Raw genomic sequence first — 20,348 nt, 5'->3', positions numbered from 1 at the left:
AATCCTAAGTGAACAGCAGAATTCTGATGAATGAGGTAGGTTTATGTAGCCTTCTGGATTAATAGGAGAGTACAGATTAGCAGCACTTTCCCCCTTGTGCTAATTTTTTCCCATTTCCTTTGCTAGATCAAAGGAAGTGCTTGAGGTTTACAGAATGGTGTGCTACCTACATGAAATAGATCCCATAAAGCACCTTAAGATCCAGTCAATTTAATATAAAATGCTTTTAATTGTTTTTGAAAACATTTAAAAAACAATTTTTGAGCACTTTCAATAAAAAAAAGAGAACTGAAATGCTACTGCAATATTCAACTACTATAGTTTCAGCAGGTACAACAGACAACAAAACACTGGGGAAATCTTGACTTTTTGCACTAAATGAAAACATGAAACAGGGCTTGTTTTTGTCATTTATGGTGTAGTAAAGCACATTATAGTACAAGACTATTATATGAACCTCTGATGCACTGCACAAAAAAAAAAAAAAACATTTTCCTTCTTTTCAGTTCAAAAGTCAGTGCTTATTGCAATTATATGCAAAATTATTTACTTCATGAAGTCTTATCATGATAAACAGTATGCAAAATGTTTAAAACATCAAAACAATGAAAATAATCTGAGAAAAGAACATATTCAACAATAACTAAGCAGAATTAGTAAACATAAAAAAGTAAATAACCTGTGAATAACTATGCTTGTCTGGTTAACACTGAACCAGTTTCAATACAGCCAAGAAAAAAAAAAAGTGGTTACAGGAATACCTAGTACTGTACAAGATAAGTCAATAACACTCATGCACATTTTGTGATCATGTATTAACATGGTGAAGCAAACTAAACTTAATTCTTCCTGCTGTAATATTCTCATGTAAGAGAATAAGAAATAGAAATATCTCATTGAGATCAATGCACATTGCTACATAAGACAATTTTATCTGTCACTTTGATGACATTTTGTCTTTTCATAATGAAACACATTTAAAAAGTTTAATCTGTGGACTGTATTGGTTGCATTTATCCTAAGAGATGTGCCTACCACAGGTTCAACAAATTTAGTGCAATATATGAACCCCAGAAAGTTCGCTGGACGAATTCAACCAAATTTAAAGTGTTTGCTGCAATACTGTACAGGGGTTTAAAAATCCTCCAGTCTTTATATTTTTATCAAAAAAGATTTCCATTATTTTTATATTAGTAGGAAGCTAATAATGTAAACAAGGGATTAGAATGGCCTCAAAATCTCCTTTTCAGAGTATCTCATATAGAAAGGCTCCCATCATTTGTTAAAAGAAATCACACAGTTTCCTTTGGGTATTGCATACTTTGGTGTGCAGTAGTGCTGTGTCTCAATGTACAGTGAAGAAATAACTAGCATCAAGAAGAAATATCTAACAGATCATTAAATCAAGATAACAGCAAACACACACAAATGCCAATAACTAGGACATATCAATATATAAACCTCTGAGCCAACCCTAGCACCATTTATTTATCAAAATGTTAATACCCTACCTCACAAATTTATTGAACAATGAAACCTTATTAAATTAAACCCCTTCATCACATTTGTTAAATATTCACTGATTGTAGTCTTCTGATTGGCTTACTAATTAAAGTAAAGGAAAGCCTAGCTAGCTTTAAGGTAGCATAGAAATGGTTTAATATTAAGAACTTAACGGCAATTTAAAAGTCTATTTGAAACTGATCTTGAAACTCACTTAAATGGAGCTGTCAACTAGTGAGGATTTGTGTCAGTATGAAATTCATAAATAATTATTCACAGAACAAAATGGGAGCCATAGAGAGAAACATTTTAAAACAAAATCCTGAGTGCTTCTTTTGTAAATTGTGGTTATCATAATAAATAAATTAAGCATGTTATAAAACGCTCCTCTTCTTCAAGTACTATTGATATCCCCTTTGTTTTATCAGAGTTATAAAGATTTGTGACTTCAGACCTCAGATGGTGAAATGTTTTCTGTTGGGTTTTTTATGTTATCTCCCTGCTGCTTGTTTGTTTTTCAAAGGGATCCCATGATCAACTGCATTTGTACATTCAGGAGGAGTGAAGAAATCAGTCACTAAATTGAGGACTTACAAATACTATAATTAAAAACCTTCAAAATAAATCCTAAATGGAATTTTAATATGTGCATGCAGACATTGTGATGAAACTAAGAAAATGTTTCTAGTTTCCTTCTAAATTCCCCTATCTCAACTACCAAATAAAAAACATAAAATATTTTTCTAACATACTTGTGTTTATTCAATTAAATAATGTTTAGAATTATTTACTCGTGTGTGTTGTGTGTGTGGGCTTGCGCGTGTGCATGTCTCTGTGTTAGCTCCATATTAAAATCAACATTTTAAAATAAGACTAATGCAAGGTTGCAAATATAAATGTCTACTAGTTTTTCCTTTTAAAAATTTTAGTGCAGCTTTTGCTTTCCTTACATTAATATTTAATTTTCCATTATTTTCTCCTATTTAAGCCCTTCATTGCAGGTGCAAATGGTACTGAAGTCCCAGAAAGTCCTACAGAGATTTTTTTTTAATTCTACAGTAGCTCTATGCTTCAAGCCTAAATACTTATAATAACCTGAATATCATCCCTGTTTCAAGGAAGACCTTCTTGTCTACAGTTCACTTTAGCTATGATTTCATATCTAAAACATAATGCCAACAAAAAATATCCTATACCTAAAATCAATGGTTTCTTCTAAAATCTGTGCAGATCAACCAATGAATTAAAACGAACTTATACAAAATAAAGATCTAGACTGCTCTTGTAAAAGCTGGTTAGTTTTTTGTTTACTAGCAAACAATGTGATTAAATGGGGAACATTATAAAATTTAAAACCTAATACTTGTTTTTCTACAGCCTACTCTCTTCAGAAACTTGTTAAGAACTGAGGCGAGTCTAACCATTTCCTACTGAAGAAGAAACCACTTCTGCAGCAAACTCTTTTAAAATGTCACAATTAATAGTAAGTGTTTCTGCTGCGGGAGGCACTTCCATTAAGACAAATACAATACATATGTCTTTAGATACAGTGTGCTACATATTATAAAACACAATTTAACCCAACATTTCAACAGTAGGATGGTCCTTGCTTTCTATCCATTCAAAACCTGATGAAGTCATAGAGCTCATGGATTCACTGCAAATTTGTTGAAATAATGGGTCATTCTTTAATTCTTCCAGTGTGGCTTCATCATCTTGTCCCTGCTGACGACCTGGATCAAACAGTAGATTTGGGTCTAAAGTGTTCAAATCATTGATGCTGCCTGAGAGCTCTGAAGACAACCTGATATCGCTAGAGAAATCAGACGCAGGATTAGAGAGATCAGATGGTACCTGACCTACCAGCTGCTGGTTGGTTTGCAAGCTGTCTCCACTCAACAGGTCTTTAACAGTGCTATTGAAATCTAATTGTTGCTCTCCAATTTCTGATTGTGCTTGATTATCTCCAGGAGAAAAACTGATCTGATCGGTGCTATTACTTTTGGTGAGGTAAGATGGTGTTTGGAATTCATAAATAGAAGTGCTGGAATCGATCATATTCTGCGGATTGGCACTAGGAAAGACAGTGGAAGTTTCCAAAATCTGAGTGAGATTCATCCGGGCTGTGTAATTGGAGGGCAGGTTGTTCATGCCCAAACCTCTCACTGCATCATCATTGTCAGAATCAAGTTTACTCAACAAAACATTGGTTATTTTTTTACTGTTTGTTTGCTTCTGAAGAGCATTTGGGAAGGCTGTTTGCATCATGACTGTCAATGGAACTGATTGACTTCTCTGGGCTATGTTGTTGGCACATGCATCTGTGTGAACATTTGTGAAAACGTGAACTTCTGGGGTTACTGGACTTCCAAAGGGGGTCACATTAGATCGGGGGATATTAGATACTGGGTAGAGGGTGCTTCCACTAAGATTACGTTGGCGATGAACAGCAGGGCTCACACTCCGGCACCTGAAGTTGCTGCTGGCAGATGAATTAGTTCCTTTATTATCAAGAGGGGCAGGCACAGCAAAACCCTCCTGTTTGTTGGTGTTATTTACAGTGGCACCTTGATGCTGTACAGGAGAGACAGGAGTCAAGCGACCAAAATGAGTGTCATGATGTCTGGATTGAGACTGATAAGACTGTCCAGGCACAGCAAAAGCATGAGGTTTCCTGAAACGGTCTTCCACTAGTTCCTGATAGCTAGGGAGAATGCCATGGCCTGAAACTGATGAATTACCAACCCCACTATACCCATTATTCATCCATTCGAGCTTGGTTTTGTCAGGGTGTGTGGCCATGGGTCTTTGCATTGGTTTCACAGGACTACTTGAGACAATGCTGGCATCATGGTATGCCATACTGGAGCTTATTGGGGTAAATGCAAATGGATTCCTGCATTCAACAGGGCTGGGAGGGACACTACTGCTGCAGTTAGAATGTGGAGTACCAATGGGTGTATGTCGGCTACTTCCTAAAGCACTATCCACAGGTGTGGTCTGGGCTAGCCTGGAGCAAGGGCTCTCCCGTGACAGACTCTGAGACCCAGCAATCATTTCAGATGTTGGGGTTGGGGTGGGGGTGGGAGTGGGAGTGGGAGTAGGAGTAGGAGTGGGTGTGTGGATTGGAGTGCCATTGCTATGGATTGGATGATAGAAGTGGGTGCTGGAGGCATGAGATGACATTGGAGCTCCTGGGGTTACTGATTGATTCTGAAGTGTAATTCCCAAACAGTTGCCATAAGAATGAGAATTGTTCATCGACATTTGCTGCTCCATAAGCACCAGCTCTTCCACAATACTATCCTGTGTAAGCTCATCATCAAAAGGAAAGTAGCTTTCATTTGTTTGGGAAACAGAAGGCTCAAACTCCTTCAGATCAGACTGTAGAGGTAACTGATCTGAAGACTGTGCTTGTATTTGATTCAAAGAAGATTCTTGTATCTGGCTATGTATCTGTTGGGAATATGTGTCCTGTGGCATTCCTTCTAATTCCCAAACAGATTTCTCTAAGTCGTTGATATCAGGGTGCTCCGGAATTGTCATAACACTGATATCTTGCTGTTGTTCACAGCCGGCAGATATAAACTCAGAATCCTTAGTGACCTGCTGCCATTCATTTGGATTAAAGCTGCCATCTGATTTTGAATCACTGTCCAAGAGAAAGACACTGCCTTCAAGCTTTACTTTTATATCTGGAGATGATGATGGTGTGGTTTGTGGTTCTGAAGCTGAATCACTGCTAACAAGAGCAGAGGAATTCAAGGGCTGATTTGCCATGATGTGTGAGTTAACATTTGTTGGTATCTGACTAGGAAGCTGAGCACCTGCTGCTGAACTTTCTGTTTTCCCTGAATGTGGAACCTTTTGGTCCTTCTTAACACTGCCTGGTTTTTGACCCTCTGTGGTAACTGCAGAAAGCTGTTCCACAATTGGTTTCTTTAAGGGAGGCACCTGGGACTCTTGTAATGCAGAAGACAGTCGCTTTCTTGGACTTTTAGTGCATAATTTAAGGTCTTTATTTATTGAGTCACCATTGGATGGTGAGCTGGTGCTGGTGAAAGTTAGGTTCTGAGTGGCAACTGAGAGAGTGACAGTGCTTTGATTATTGCCTGTTGAAGTGCCTGGCATAATTTCATTACAGCGATTTTTACATTTGGTCCTCTGGTCACAGACCTTAGTTGCTTTTATTTCAACGACATCTTCATTTGCAGGTTTTTGTACTACTCCATCTGTGTTACTTTTCTGCCCTGAAAGGGCACTAGGTGCTGTTTTGGGAGTGTTAGTCCCATCAGAGTTCTCTTGGCACTGTACAGGATGCTCATCTGATGATGTCTCAGGTTCTGTTTTGACTTCCACAGCAGATGGTCCCCCGGTGCTGCTGGTCCTGGATCCAGGAGACTGAAGTGAAACAACAGAACCATTCTTGATCTGTGGAATGGCCCTTGATTCTTCTGTTGTTCCTGTAGCACTGTTTACTGAGGCAGAATGTTTAAGAGGGGCACTACTGTTGCTGGGTGTGAGGGATATTGCTGTCATTTTCACCACATTTAGAGAACTCATGTGTGAAGTGGGGACAACAGCGGTTTTGATAGGACTACTAGTAAAGAGAACAGTAGTTGGAGAGCGGATGGTGAGTGCACTGGTGTTGGCTGGTTTGGGTAAAATCTGAGGGTAGCGGTGCCGGGCAGAACGATCCCCACCAGGACTGGCTGGAACGTTCTGAGGAGTCTTTGGTGCCTGTTTCACAGACTGCATGTGCTGAGTGACCACCTGTACATTGAGGGGAAGAACTTTGCCATCAGAAGAACTCATTGGACTTGGTGAAGTTACCAACTGCCTGGTCCGTTGGACCTGTTAAAAGGTGGAAAACAAAAAAATCAATTAACAAGCCTAGGATACAAACAGTAATGCATATATTCATTAGTATTAAGCCATTTTATACATGTAATGTTAAAAAGGAAAAAAAAAAAGACATTTTCTAGTTAGATGACAGTACTTCTGGACCATATTCTATACAACTAGACATATATGTATAAAAATAAATGCAACGTAGTGCAATACAGTTACCAAATACAACTATATGTAACAATACTAAACTTCAATGAAAAACTTCACATTTGTGATGAAAATAATGACTTTTTAAGGAGGTCATAGGAAGAAGGGATAAAATCTTGAAGATACATACAATTACAGAGATATCTAATTGGAGTCTGTGCCAAGATGACTCTCTCTCAGGGGAGACTGTCTTACCTTGGACATTAGTAACAAACCACCATGGATGAGGTCTCAGATTAAACTACTACCATCCCCAGTTTGCTTTGAAGTGCATAGTGCATAGTGTAAGTATGGTTACCAGGTATTCCATTTTAATCGCATGATGATAAGAACAAGAAAAACCACAAGATACAATACTCCTTAATCATAAATGACTAGGTAAAATACCATTTAGCTTTAGTATGATGCACTCTCATTTTAAAAGCCCCTTCCTCATAACCTCAGTTGTATGAGACAGGAAAGGAGTAGGATATAACCTCTACTTATTGACAAGAAAAGATTCAGAGTAGCCAAGGGACTTGCCCACAGTCCTATGTCCAGCAAGCTGCAGAGATAAGTCTATGTTAATGTACTACCAATACACATTACAATTTTGCTTCATCTAAATGTTAAAAACAAATTTAAACCAAAAAGTTTGCAATTGTGTCATCTTTGCTCAGCTAAAGATCAAACAATTTTGAAAACGGCTCATCTCTTACACAAAGCTTGGACTGATTATGTGCAAACTTTATATGTCTTGTTATTTCACTTATGTTCCTTTTATAGAATCACTTTGTAATCAACAATGTATATCCTGAATAAAAGACAACCAACTAAAGTGAAATATGTGTGTGGTTACAAAATCAGTTTATAACTGAATCTACACCCATACATGGCTCCTTCCGCTTTTAATTAAACAACCCACTTCCCCCCATCCCAGTAAGGCCAAACACTACTTAATGATATTACCGGAATGGGACTAGGGACAGCTGCCACAACGATACCAATAGGCTGAGGAGAGAGGATTGCAGGATTTCCGTTAGAAAGATTAGTCACTCCATTGGTTGTAGCGCCTTCTGATTTTTTTGCTGAGGATTCTCCCGGCAAGGGGGATTGTAGTTTCTGTTCTTGCTGCTTCTTCTGGATTTTCCGTTGCAACTGCTGTTTAGCATCAATAGGAGATGGCAAAGTCTTTACTTGTGGCTGAAAGGAATTACTTTCAGCTGTAGGTACAAAAGCAGAAGGCTGGGTAATTCCTTTAATTCCTAAAAATAAACAGAAAGGAAAGCTGTAATAGTCTTTTGTATAGAAGGCAGTTACAACTCAGTTTCTTTGACTATGTAGCCATTTACTCGACAAAGCAGCCAAACATGACAAATTTTAACTCAATTTTTTTTATAAAGCATAAATACTACATTTCCAGTATGTAAGCATTTGTCAACATGGTTTTAATTTACACTTTAAAATATGGTTCAACTTAGGTGATAGGTGTAGTTAAATCAGCAGTAAGAGATGAAGATTTTAGAAAGAGCAGTAACCACGCCATAAATGTGAAGAGGCTAAGATAAATGCCAAGAAAGCCTGTTTTACATTTTATCAGTACATGTCAGAACATCTCCCTTTCCCCTTCCCTAATTAAGAAATTCATGCAGGCATTCCCATTGTGGCTCAGCAGGTTAAGAATCGGATATAGCGTCTGTGAGGATGTGGGTTCGATCCCTGGCCTCACTCAGTAGGTTAAGGATCAGGCGTTGCTGCCAGCTGCCGTGTAGGTCTCAGATGCAGCTCTCATTTGACTCCTAGCCCCAGAACTTCCATATGCCACAAGTGTGGCTGTTAAAAAAAAAAAGAAATTCATACATTTTCATGATTGTAATATTCGGCTCACAAGGGACACTCAATAAATATTTGTCAAAACCATCCATATCTTAGAAAAAAACTGTATGGGGAAAACAATCTAACTGTATGAAATTGTTCTGCCAGAACTGTATGAAAATAGGTATTCTAGTTATAATATTCTAGATATGCTAGAATATTATAATATTCTATAATATTCTAGGTATTCTAGGTATGCTAGAATGACCTGAGAGAAATTAAGCATAGTTTCTTAGTAAGACTGAGGTTAATATGTTCTAAAAAAAGGATCACTGAGAAACTTTTTAAGGCAGTAGTAAGATCAACACTGAGAAAAAGAAATAATTAAAATAAGCAAGGGATAAATTTTAACTTAAGAAGAACTGATTATGTAATACAATTACTTTTTCAAAAGCTCATTTCACATTTAGGGTGTGGCATTAAGATCATCACAAAGCCATGGTCAGTAAGAACAGTGGAGAGAGGCCAGGGGAGGACACTGCTGTCCTGCTGGCATACCTTGCCCTACCCTTCCCTAGACATTTCTGCTTTTCATCTTCTGTTAATAGTAACAGTTTGGGGAGTGGGAGAAGGAAAGAAAGTGACTGTAAACTCTCAACCAAACACTCCTCAATAATCCCTCATTTTTAGACCCCCCCCTTATCACCTAAGTACTTTTTTTTTCTCCTCAAATCCAACTTAAATTGTACTGCTCCCGTCTGGCCTGCAGCCTCGGCTCTGGCTGCTCAGCACCTGCACCCATGAGAGCCTCTGCCAACAGTTCAAAGCTCACTATTTCATCCCTGCTGCCAGGGTTTCTGGACAGGAATGAGTTCCAAGCAGCTGACTTACAAAAGGACATCTGTAATACAACCTGTTCTTAATATGGAGAATATATTTATAAAAAACCAAATTCACCTTCAAAGGATGAAGAGAAATCACTATTAAAGGTATTTTAAGAAAAGTGGCAACAGCTGAGAACAAAAATTTAAGAGATTCTAAAATATTGAGTAACGACATAATTGTTAGAGTCAGCCTCCTAAGCTACTTTCAAAAGGGACAAATGCTGGTTTATGTATGCCATTTTTAGTATTTTTGTTTAAAAAACATACCCTTCTTCATACTTATGCCTTAAAACCCCATTTGTTCGACATTTCTCTCAGTCACTCTAGGTGAATAATGTGGGGAATAAGAAGATAGAGATGTTTCTTTTATCCCATGATACCTCCTAGGTCCTCAATTTGTTAAAGTACTCTTCTAGGTGTCACAGAAACAGAGTACAGAAAGAAAGGCCGATATCTTTTAAAACCTCATTTTGCCAGAAGATAAGAAGATAGTCTGCTGAACGATGTGACCTGGGTTTTGGAGACAGACAAACCAGGACTCAAATTCTGGACCCACTACTTACCTGACTATGAACAAGTTACTTAACTACTCTTTCAGTCTGTTTCCCAATCTATAAAATGGGGATAAATATCATCTGTCTTACAGGACTGCTGGAGGGATAAATGAGGTAACATGTGTGAACTATCTAGCTAGATAAGGCTGCCCAAACACTCTCCTGCCCCTGTGTAAGTATAAATGAACAGATCTGAGCCATACAATTTATACCTAGACAAGAAAAATTATGATGATGTATCTATAAAAGGTTATTTTGCTGATGTTTATGGTCTTCAATTGACCATAAGATGAGAAAAGAGTAATCTCCCATTCACATACACCACAAATACCTAAAGCTTCTGATAAATTTAAACAGAGGAAAAAAAATGATTCCTTATTAAAATGATGAAAATAAAAAGTAGATATTTAAGAGTATAATTATAGGGAGTTCCCGTCCCGGCTTAGTGGTTAACGAATCCGACTAGGAACCATAAGGTTGTGGGTTTGGTCCCTGGCCTAGCTCAGTGGGTTAATGACCCAGCATTGCCGTGAGCTGTGGTGTAGGTTGCAGACTTGGCTCAGATCCTGTGTTGCTGTGGCTGTGGTGTAGGCCGGTGGCTATAGCTCTGATTAGACCCCTAGCCTGGGAACCTCCACATGCTGTGGAAGCGGCCCTAGAAAAAAGCAAAAAGACAAAAAAAAAAAAAAAAAAAAAAAAAAAAAAAGTATAATTATAGTTGCTAGTAATAAATCTAGTTTACTATTAATAATTTTTTCATAGAAATTATAATGTCCTAGAGTAATAACATGATTTATTCACTCTTTTAGCTTTATAAAGTATGGCCAAAATAACACATTTAAAAATTTCATTACAACAGATACTTTACAGAGCTCTTAATTTAGGAAGAAGTCATTATTTCAATGATAATGTCAGTCCTAAAAGTATCAATTCTTAAGTTCCTATCTGGGAGTTCCAGTCATGGCTCAGCAGTTAATGAACTTGACTAGTATCTATGAGGACATGGGTTCGATCCTTGGCCTCATTCAGTGGGTTAAGGATCCATTGTTGCCGTGAGCTGTGGTGTAGGCTGCAGACACACCTCAGATCTGGCATTGCTGTGGCTGTTGTGTAGGCTGGCAGCTACAGCTCTGATTCGACCCCTAGCCTGGGAGCCTCTATATGCTGAGGTGCGGCCCTAAAAAGACGAGACAAAAAATAAATAAATAAATAAATAAAAAGTTCTCATCTGAATAAAAACACTCATTTGAAAGCATTTTTTTTTTTTTTTAATCACTGTTGCTATTTCATAGTAGTGCTTCATATGGTTTACTTTTTATGAGACTAAGGTAACTTTCACATTGTGAAAAGATTTATTTATTATTTTTCTTTTTATGGTTGCACCTGTGACATATGGAAGTTCCTGGGCTAGGGGAGCTGCAGCTTCAGCCTGGCCATACCCAAGGCAACACTGGATCTGAGCTGCATATGTGACCTATGTCTCAACTTGTGGCAATGCCGTATCTTTAACCCACTGAGCCAGGCCAGGGATTGAACCCACATTTTCACAGAGACAATGCTGGGTCCTTAATGCACTGAGCCACAATGAGAACTCCAAGATCATTTTATTTATAAGCATCAGTTTTGGGATAGGAGTCTTAGCAACTAATTTAAAAATGTAATCTTATTTTTTACTTGTAATACTTGATTAACTCAGATACACATATAAACTTAAAAGTACATATACACATATTCTTTAAATTTTAAAAACACGATGGAAAAATTAAATACCAACTAAGAAATCTTAAAAGTTTCATATTTCAGCAGCGCAACGTATAAAACCATAGCTTTAAGCTTTAAAAATGAAAGAACTACTATTATTTTTGTTAGTTCAACAAATCCATCTGAATTTAGTACTAAGTGAAGTTAAGAGAGAACTCACACAAATACTAAAAAGACAGAGAGGTTATTTGGCTAAACTCTTCTTTTTACTATCAACTGTAAATACGGTCAGGCGTAGCATGTTAATAATTTTGTACCTGGTGGTGCAGCTGCCATTACAGTGAGAGCTGCCATAGACTTGGTGCCTATATAGTGACTTTTTACAAGGAAGCGGGCTAATTCCAAAACTGTGTCAAATGGCTGGCTTAACACTTTCTGGGCCCACTCACACACAAGACGGCAAGCAGAAGAGATAACTTCCTCATCAATATTTTGAAGCTGCCCAGAAGGTTCAGCTCCTTCCAACTAAACAAAGGAAAAAGGAAAAGTTAACTTTTAAAAGAAAATTCAGAGAAATTACACTGAAGCACATTCAAGGTATAGTCTTAATTAGAAGATAAAATCTAAATCTATCATATGAAGTGACTGGTGTTGGCAGGCATACGAGTAGTGCCTTGCAAATAAGAGACCTAAGCCTGTACCCAATGGGCACAGCCATTGGCTGTGAATATAACATTTAAACATATACTGTTAAACATATATGAAGATAAACGGATATTTTCAATTTTTCTAAAAGCCTTTTCTAACATCAAGAAAACATGGCATGAACAATATTTTCTCTTCTGAAAACTTCATACTATACATGTTACTCTGTAACTTAAGTTTTCCTCTTGACAATATATACCATGGATATATCTATAAATCAGTAACTTTCGTCCTCTTCATTTCACAAGCCATGTTGATATAAGTCATTTATGCTAATAGTTTGCAGCCACTGTTGAATTTTTTGGCTCATTTCTTCAATAAAAGGCACAGTTTCTGGTTCCTGATTTTATCCAAATGAGACTATGTAGTAGCATTTCAATGTTGATAATAAGGTATAATTCTACTTATTAAAAAGAAAAGGCAGAAATTCTTACCCCATCTCCAGTTTTGTGAAAATCAAGATTGGGCAGTGTTGGCATATGAACAAAAGCTTTTTTTCTTAGTCCACTGTAGCAATATGTAATACTTGGTTAAGGTCTAAAGTATTCACAATTAAATGAACTGTTTATATAGTAGGCACTTGAAAAGTAAACATATATGAAGTGAAATAAAATCAGCTGAGATAGCATCTACTTTGAGTTCTTCAGTAAGAGAAACTTTAACAGTAGAAACTCAGGACATTTTTACTCTTTTGAAGCTGGAAAAGTTCTTGTAGAATGTTACTGTCTTAAATGAAACAAAATGATTCTCATCTGTTATAAATTTTATGAATAAATGTCCCTAATAAGCTATGCCAGCCACCAGTAACAAACAGGTCAGAAGGAAAGGAATATCCAGATGGAAACCTGGCAGAGGAGAAGGGAAACTTTAGCCCAGGGCACTGGGACAAAAACAACTCTTAAGAGTGTCACAAGGGTTTTAACCTTTTCACTTCTCTTTTTTCACTGAAACACACAGGATTATCACCTGTAACATGCCAAAGACACATCAAGAGACTGTTTGTACTCAGGAAACAAGACTAGGTTGTGCAACAAGAGGTTAAAGAACACCAGGAGCCATTTTAGGAAAGCATCCCTGTCCCCCTCCCCTTTTCATCTCCTTCACAGCAGAAGCTATGCTTTGAAACAGGCCAACAGCTAAGCAGAAATGATGTATTTCTAGTATGATGCTGAGACTCTCCATGTTACAATCTTTTTCCAAGTGAAGGAAGAACTTGAATAAATCCTTAATTTTCATTTCCTTACTTCTGTCTGCTCCTAAGTATTTCTCTATCACAAAAGGGACATTTTCTATGCCTTGGCTTTAATTTTAAACAGTTTCTATTTACATGGTTGAATGAAAAATAAAGAGAATACTAATCTTACAGTATAAGTGTCACAAGAAAATTTTTGAATGTTGTATGTATACCCAAGGAGATCACTATGTTTCTAAATTAGAGGAAGGAAAGATAATACAACATCATTCTCAACTTTTATTGATATGATTTATAATTACTGTACCTTGGCATGCCTTAGTAGTTCTTATTGTTAAAGGAAAGATGATCAGACAATTAGTAATACATTACAGTGACAGAGTATGGTGAAATCTATAAAAATCCAAATAACCACTATTTATTTTTCTCTGATAAATAGCTGGGAAAATAACATTTACAATTATTCTACTAAATACTTCTGAGTTTATATTTGTTGATTAAAATTTATTTCTAAATATAGTTTCTAGTTGAAGTACAACAGCAGATGTTCTGTAATAAGTTAGAACTTGAAGAGATTACTAAAAACAATTCTGATAAAAAAGGATATTTAGATTTGCCTCTCGTGCCCAGACGACGTGCCTTCATGTTTGGAAAGACATTTTTCATGATCTTTCCAAAGTCAGCAGCACTTAATGGATGGTAACCAAGATTGTCACAATAGCTCCTGCAAAAGAAGGAGGGATTAATTTAGAGAGCATCAGAACTTAGCATTACATTAGCACAGTGCTATTTCAGCTTAATTTGACCCCAGGACAAAGGGAAAAACACATCTTTAAGTCATTTACCAAAATTTTCACCAATACACACTCATCATTCCATCGTTCTTTTTAAATTTTTTTTGGCGGCACCTTCGGCATGCCTAAGTTCCCAGGCCAGGGATCCAACCTGAACCACAGCAGCAACAATGCTGGATCCTTAACCTGCTGTGCCACAGACTCCTCATCATTATTTAAAGACTAACCAAGTCTTAATTAGCTTCTTTCATCCTCAGGGTATACTGTATTACTGCCCTTTTTTTTTTTTCTTTTTCTTTTTCTTTTCTTTTTTGGCTGCTCTGGGGCATATGGAGTTCCCCGGCCAGCGATAAGATCTGAGCCACAGTGGTGGCAATGCCAGATCCTTAACCCACTGTGTTGGGCTGGGGATCAAACCTGCTTCCCAGAACTCCAGAGATGCAGCTGATAACACAGTGCCACAGCAGGAACTCCCCAGTATTACCGCTTTTAATAGCATTCAAAAAATTTGCACTGAGGGATACTGGTGATACAAAATTTTCTAACTAAACCTAATTTTGCACTCTGAAATGAGTGTATCCAGGCTCAACCAGTACAGCTGTATCTCTCCATATAAAGAGTTAGATAGATATTATCTATCTATCTATATCTACCCATCTACCTATCGAGAGAAGGAGCTCACATACTGGAACAATTTCCAGTATAAACATTATGTATGTCAGACATTAGAGATAGCACTACATAATTTAGAACAGAAACATGATATATTGGAACTAAAAGGTGCCTTAGAGATCATTTATACCAATACTCTCATTTTACCAATAAGGAAAAAGATGAAGGCAGTGTTCTCATCACCACCCCTATTACTGCTAGGGGAAAAAATGTATTTTGTAAAGGTAGTAACTTCAAGTGGGACCAGGGACACAAGCCAAGTCTTAACCACTACTGGAATTGGGTGGTCTGTTTTTCTCTAGAGTTGCCAGTCACAGGTAAAAGGGCAATTCCTCCTCTACCAGTTCAAGAGCAGGAAAAGGCCACATTTTATTTCTGGCTGTCAAGGCCTTGTTCATAGCTGTTAGCCTTTGGGAGAACCACTACCTGAGAAATACCAAGAGGAAGTCAGTAGAATTCAAAAAATAATTCAACCAAATCTCCCCACTTCACTCTCCATTATTGCAGCATTAACCAGAATAGCTTCTTCCTGTTGAAGAAGTCATGTGGTAGAGAGCCTAAAAGAGAGGTTCAGGTTGAAGAAGGAAACCACTGGATTGCCCGGTGGCAACATACAATGGTAACTGGGACTTGAGTTCTTACAGATGTGGATGGCTACGTATCTTTGCAATGCTCCTGAAGTGACCTGAACTTCCAAAGTCAACCTGGTAGAGACTAAGGAGAAGGTAGGGTCCCCTTGGAGCCTTAATAGAGAGAACAGTATAGGGCTGAAGACAGTATTTTTCTTGGTTGTAACTTGCCTATCCTAGCACCAAGTACCACATACTTCTGTTGGGCACGGGGTGAGGAGAAACAAAGAAATTGCCTAGCAAATGAATCCCCAACAAGGCTGGAGAGCAGGAAGAAGGGAAAGGAGCTAATATGTATTGAGAATGCCCTCCACAGGAATATTAGATACATCAAATTTAAATTGAAACTAAATGTGATACTCCAAGTGGTTCAGGAGCCAAGGTTTAAAGTACAAAGTTAAAGAGTGGCTATTTTGGGGAGCTGACAATTTAAATGAATTGCATCAAATCATAACCATTTTCAGTAGGTCATCTTTATGGTTTAAACCAGCCCGGAAAGAAAACATGAATGAGCTCTTTTACAATTAAGGGACCTGACATGTTTGTTTCCTCTGTCTGGAATACTACTTTTTTTACCCTTCAAGTCCCAGCTTCATGTTACAATTTTGAAGGGGTCTCTTCTGACTACCCTAGGCAAACCAGTGCCCTTCTGCCAAACCCTCACCATATTCCCTGTGTACTGTTTCTTTTCATGACTTATAATAATGTAACTGCCGATTTATACGTTTGTCTCTTCCATTAGACTGTACCTTCAACCAGGGCAGTGACCACATCTATTTGGTTCACCAGTGTATTCTCAGACTAGTAATAAGATTGGAGAATCACGTTAAGCCCATCTGTCACATTAAACTTTAATATGACATATAACTTAAACTGACTTCATATTTAAAATGACAAGAAACCTTAAAGAAACATATAAACAAAAAAGAACACACTGTCCACTGGCTCCTATGACAATGACAAACAGGCTTAAAAAATCTGAAACCAAATAGAGTAGCAAAGCAATGAGACTAATGAGAGATATAATATCCACTCTATTCTCTTTTTGTGATTTAGGTTTTGATGTTTTTTCATTAGGTATATCCAAGTTTTTCTTACTTTGGCAGAAAGGGTAAGTAGAAGGTTGTCAAAATTGAGTATCAGGATGATCAATGGAAAATTTTCTTATATAGAACTAATTCTGAGTGTGATTTCAGAATGTGACCATCTAATTTCATTTGATTTTTAATTCTTATTTATTCCACTAAAAGAAAGGAATTCACCCTTTGGAAGAATGCATTAAAAAATGACCTTATCATTAAAATATTACTTAATGAATAAATATAAAAAGTACTTGTAGACATAGTAACAACTCAAATTATACCTCTTGAATCAAATGTTAAGAATAAAACTGCTTGTGATTCAAAACTCCATACTTTGACATTTTACATCAAAAAAGAAAATAAAGGTTCCCATGTGGCTCAACAATTTAGGATCTGGTGTTGTCAATGCAGTGGCTTGGGTTACTGCTGTGGTGTGGGTTCAATCCCTGGCTCAGGAATTTTTGCGTGCTGTGGGTGCAGCTGAAAAAAGAGAGGAAAAAAAAAAGAACCCCAATTTAAAAGTAACAAAAAAAATACCCAGAAAGGACATCAAATTTTTTTTTTTTTTGTCTTTTTGCCATTTCTTGGGCCACTTCCGCGGCATATGGAGGTTCCCAGGCTAGGGGTTGAATCGGAGCTGTAGCCACCAGCCTACGCCAGAGCCACAGCAACACAGGCTCCGAGCCACATCTGCGACCCACATCACAGCTCACGGCAATGCTGGATCGTCAACCCACTGAGCACGGGCAGGGATCGAACCTGCAACCTCGTGGTTCCTAGTCAGATTCGTTAACCACTGCACCACGACGGGAACTCCATCAATTTAACTTTGCAAAATATTAGAACTGAAAATGAGTTCAGAAGTTGTCTAGTTCCAATTCCTGCCAGGTATGGAAATATACATCCTCCTAAATGATGGGTTACCTCAACAGGAACACTTCCCTGGATGAGGAGGACCCTATATTGTACTGGGGCCTATCCAATTTTCATTGGTTCTAATTTTCAAAGAAAAAGAATTTTACTATTACAGCCTCCTCCCCATTGAGAAGTTCTAGGTATTCAAAGACTTTAATATAATCATTTATAGGCTATTCATAATTTTAAAACCAGTGCTATATAATAAGCCATAGGTCATTCCAGGCCATGTGGAGATCTTGGTTAGTTTATATCTTGTTTTCCTGCTTCATAACTTTAACTGCAGGTTGGTCTAGCAAGATATGGTATCAGTTAACACCTAACTCAGCGTCAGATTATATTTATGCAAGACTCAAAAAGGGGGAAGGAACAGAGGGTGTTCTGTTCACAAGATAACTAACACTCTAATACCATTCTTAAATTGAGATTTTATTTTTTCATTTTACTTTTTAAAAGTATGCTTTACAGACTTTGAAATTAAACCTAATATTTGATATGGCCATCCACATATCACTTAAAATCTTCAGCAGCAAGCCAATCTTCAATTTATTCATACCATTTATAAAGCATAAAAATATAAACAAAAATCATAAAATCCTAGTGGAAAAATATGGCCATAGGATATATAACAATACCTGAACATTGTGGACTACTCTGTATGCGTTCTATCATTAATCCCTGAGGCAGGTATTTTTTTTCCTGCAGAGTTGTTTTTATACTGCTTTTGAGACGCTAAATTTCAAAACTACTATAAAAGAGCTCCTATTTTCTTGTAGACATCAAAAAAACATGGCCTCAACATTATGTAAAAACACTAACACATGCTTCAATATATACAAAGTTTATGTGTAATCTATAGTGCCTAAATAGCTGTAATGAGGATGGTGACAGTAGCCTCCAGAATGCAATTAAGCTGTCTCACTGCAATGACACATTACCACCTATAAAAAGACTGATAAAAAGGTAATCTTTATACCATCATGTGGAAAATAAAGGAAAATAGCATTACATGTGTATAAAATGTTATAAAGTTCAACTACTTTTATTTGTAAGAACATGCTTTCAATTGTGTAGCAAAACTTTGAAGTGTCATATTCTTAGTTGTGGATTCCTACAATTCAAGGCACAGTAACTTCTGATTTAATGTATGATTTCAAGATCCTTTTCCGTTTTTTTTTTTTCCTTTTAGGGCTGCACCCACGGCGTATGGAAGTTCCCAGAATAGGGCTCTAATCGGAGCTACAGCTGCCAGTCTACACCCCAGCCACAGCAACGTCAGAGCCAAGCTGCATCAGCAACCTACACTGCAGCTCACAGCAACGCTGGATCCTTAACCCACTGAGTGAGGCCAGGGATCAAACCTGCGTCATGATATTAGTAGGATTTGTTACCAGTGAGTCATGACAGGAACTCCCTTTTAACCTTTGGACCCACTTCACCCATCTCTGCCACTCTCCACTACCATCCTCTGGTGACAAACAATATGTTATATGTATCTATGAGCTTAGTTTTTTTTTTTTTTTTTCCTTAAAGAATTTACTTTTTAATTTTTAAATTTTATTTTTTGCCTTTTTAGGGCTGCACCCGTGGCATATGGAGGTTCCCAGGCTAGGGGTCTAATCGGAGCTGTAGCCTATGCCACTGCCACAGCAATGTGGGATCCGAGCTGCGTCTGCGGCCTACACCACAGCTCATGGCAATGCCAGATCCTTAACTCAATGAGCGAGGCCAGGGATAAAACCTGCAACCTCATGGTTCCTAGTCAGATTTGTTGGCCACTGAGCCATGACAGGAACTTCTTTTTAAGAATTTTTAGATTCAACATATAAGAGACCACACTATTTATCTTTCTGTCTGACCTAGCTCACTTAGCGTAACGCCCTTGAGGTCTGTCCAAGTTGTCACAAATGGCAAGATTTCATTAATTTTTATGGCTGAATAATATTCCAATGCATATATATGTGCCCACCACAATTTCTTTATCTATTCATCCATCAATGGATGCTTAGGCTGTTTTTATTTATTTATTTATTTATTTACTTATTTTGTCTTTTTGCCTTTTAGGGCATGTGGAGGTTCCCAAGCTAGGGGTTCAATCGGAGCTGTAGCCACCAGCCTATGCCAGAGCCACAGCAACGTGGGATCTGAGCCACATCTGCTACCTACACCACAGCTCACAGCAATGCCAGATCCTTAACCCACTGAGCAACGCCAGGGATTGAACCCGCAACCTCATGGCTCCTAGTCAGATTCACTAACTACTGTGCCATGACGGGAACTCCTTTGTATCTTGACTATTGCAAATAAAGCTGCAGTGAACATGAGGGTGCATATCTTTCTGAGTTAGTGTTTTCATTTTTCAGATAAGTACCCAGAAGTGGAACTGCTGGATCATGTGGTAGGTGTATTTTAAATTTGTGAGAAAACTCTGTACTGTTTTCCACGGTGGCTGCACCAATTTACATATCTACCAACAGTACATAAGGATTCAATTTTCTCCACATCCTCACCAACTCTTGTTATTTGTTATCTTTTTTGACAATAGCCATCCCGACAGGTGTGAGGTGATTTTCATTGTGGTTCTGATTTGCATCTCCCAAACGATTAGCAATGACGTGCATCATTTCATGTACCTGTTAGCTATCTTTATGTCTTCTTTGGTAAGTATCTATTCAGATCTTCTAGCCAATTTTTAAATCAAAATCCTTTTTTTGTTATTGAGTTGTATGAATTCTTTATACATTTCTGAATATTAATCCTTTATCAGATATATGACTTGCAAAGATTTTTCTCCCATTAGTAGGCTTCCTTTTCATTTGGTTGATGGTTTTGTTATGTAGAAGTGGTTCAGCTTGATGTAGTTCC

General features: G+C 37.6%; 1 protein-coding gene across 4 annotated transcripts in view; it reads right to left on the bottom strand.

Moving 5' to 3' along the window:
- Nucleotides 1-209: 209 nt before the first annotated feature.
- RFX7 (regulatory factor X7) overlaps nt 210-20,348 on the bottom strand; it is a 137,032-nt gene continuing 116,893 nt past the window's right edge. For all 4 annotated transcript variants that reach the window (XM_084969491.1, XM_021094854.2, XM_021094836.2 and 1 more), the window contains 5 exons: nt 13,999-14,115; nt 12,634-12,718; nt 11,812-12,019; nt 7,510-7,805; nt 210-6,357 (listed from right to left, as the gene is read on the bottom strand). In XM_084969491.1, coding sequence (XP_084825617.1) covers nt 3,079-6,357; nt 7,510-7,805; nt 11,812-12,019; nt 12,634-12,718; nt 13,999-14,115 — 3,985 coding nt within the window. In that variant the 3' untranslated portion in view covers nt 210-3,078. The remainder of the gene's footprint in view (nt 6,358-7,509; nt 7,806-11,811; nt 12,020-12,633; nt 12,719-13,998; nt 14,116-20,348) is intronic.

Source organism: Sus scrofa, chromosome 1, assembly GCF_054392235.1.
Source record: "Sus scrofa isolate SSC_HxYL_T2T_F1_AM1 chromosome 1, Sscrofa_HxYL_maternal_Yorkshire_Landrace_v2.0, whole genome shotgun sequence".
NCBI classification, from domain to species: domain Eukaryota; kingdom Metazoa; phylum Chordata; class Mammalia; order Artiodactyla; family Suidae; genus Sus; species Sus scrofa.
This window is presented reverse-complemented; position numbering and strand designations above follow the sequence as displayed.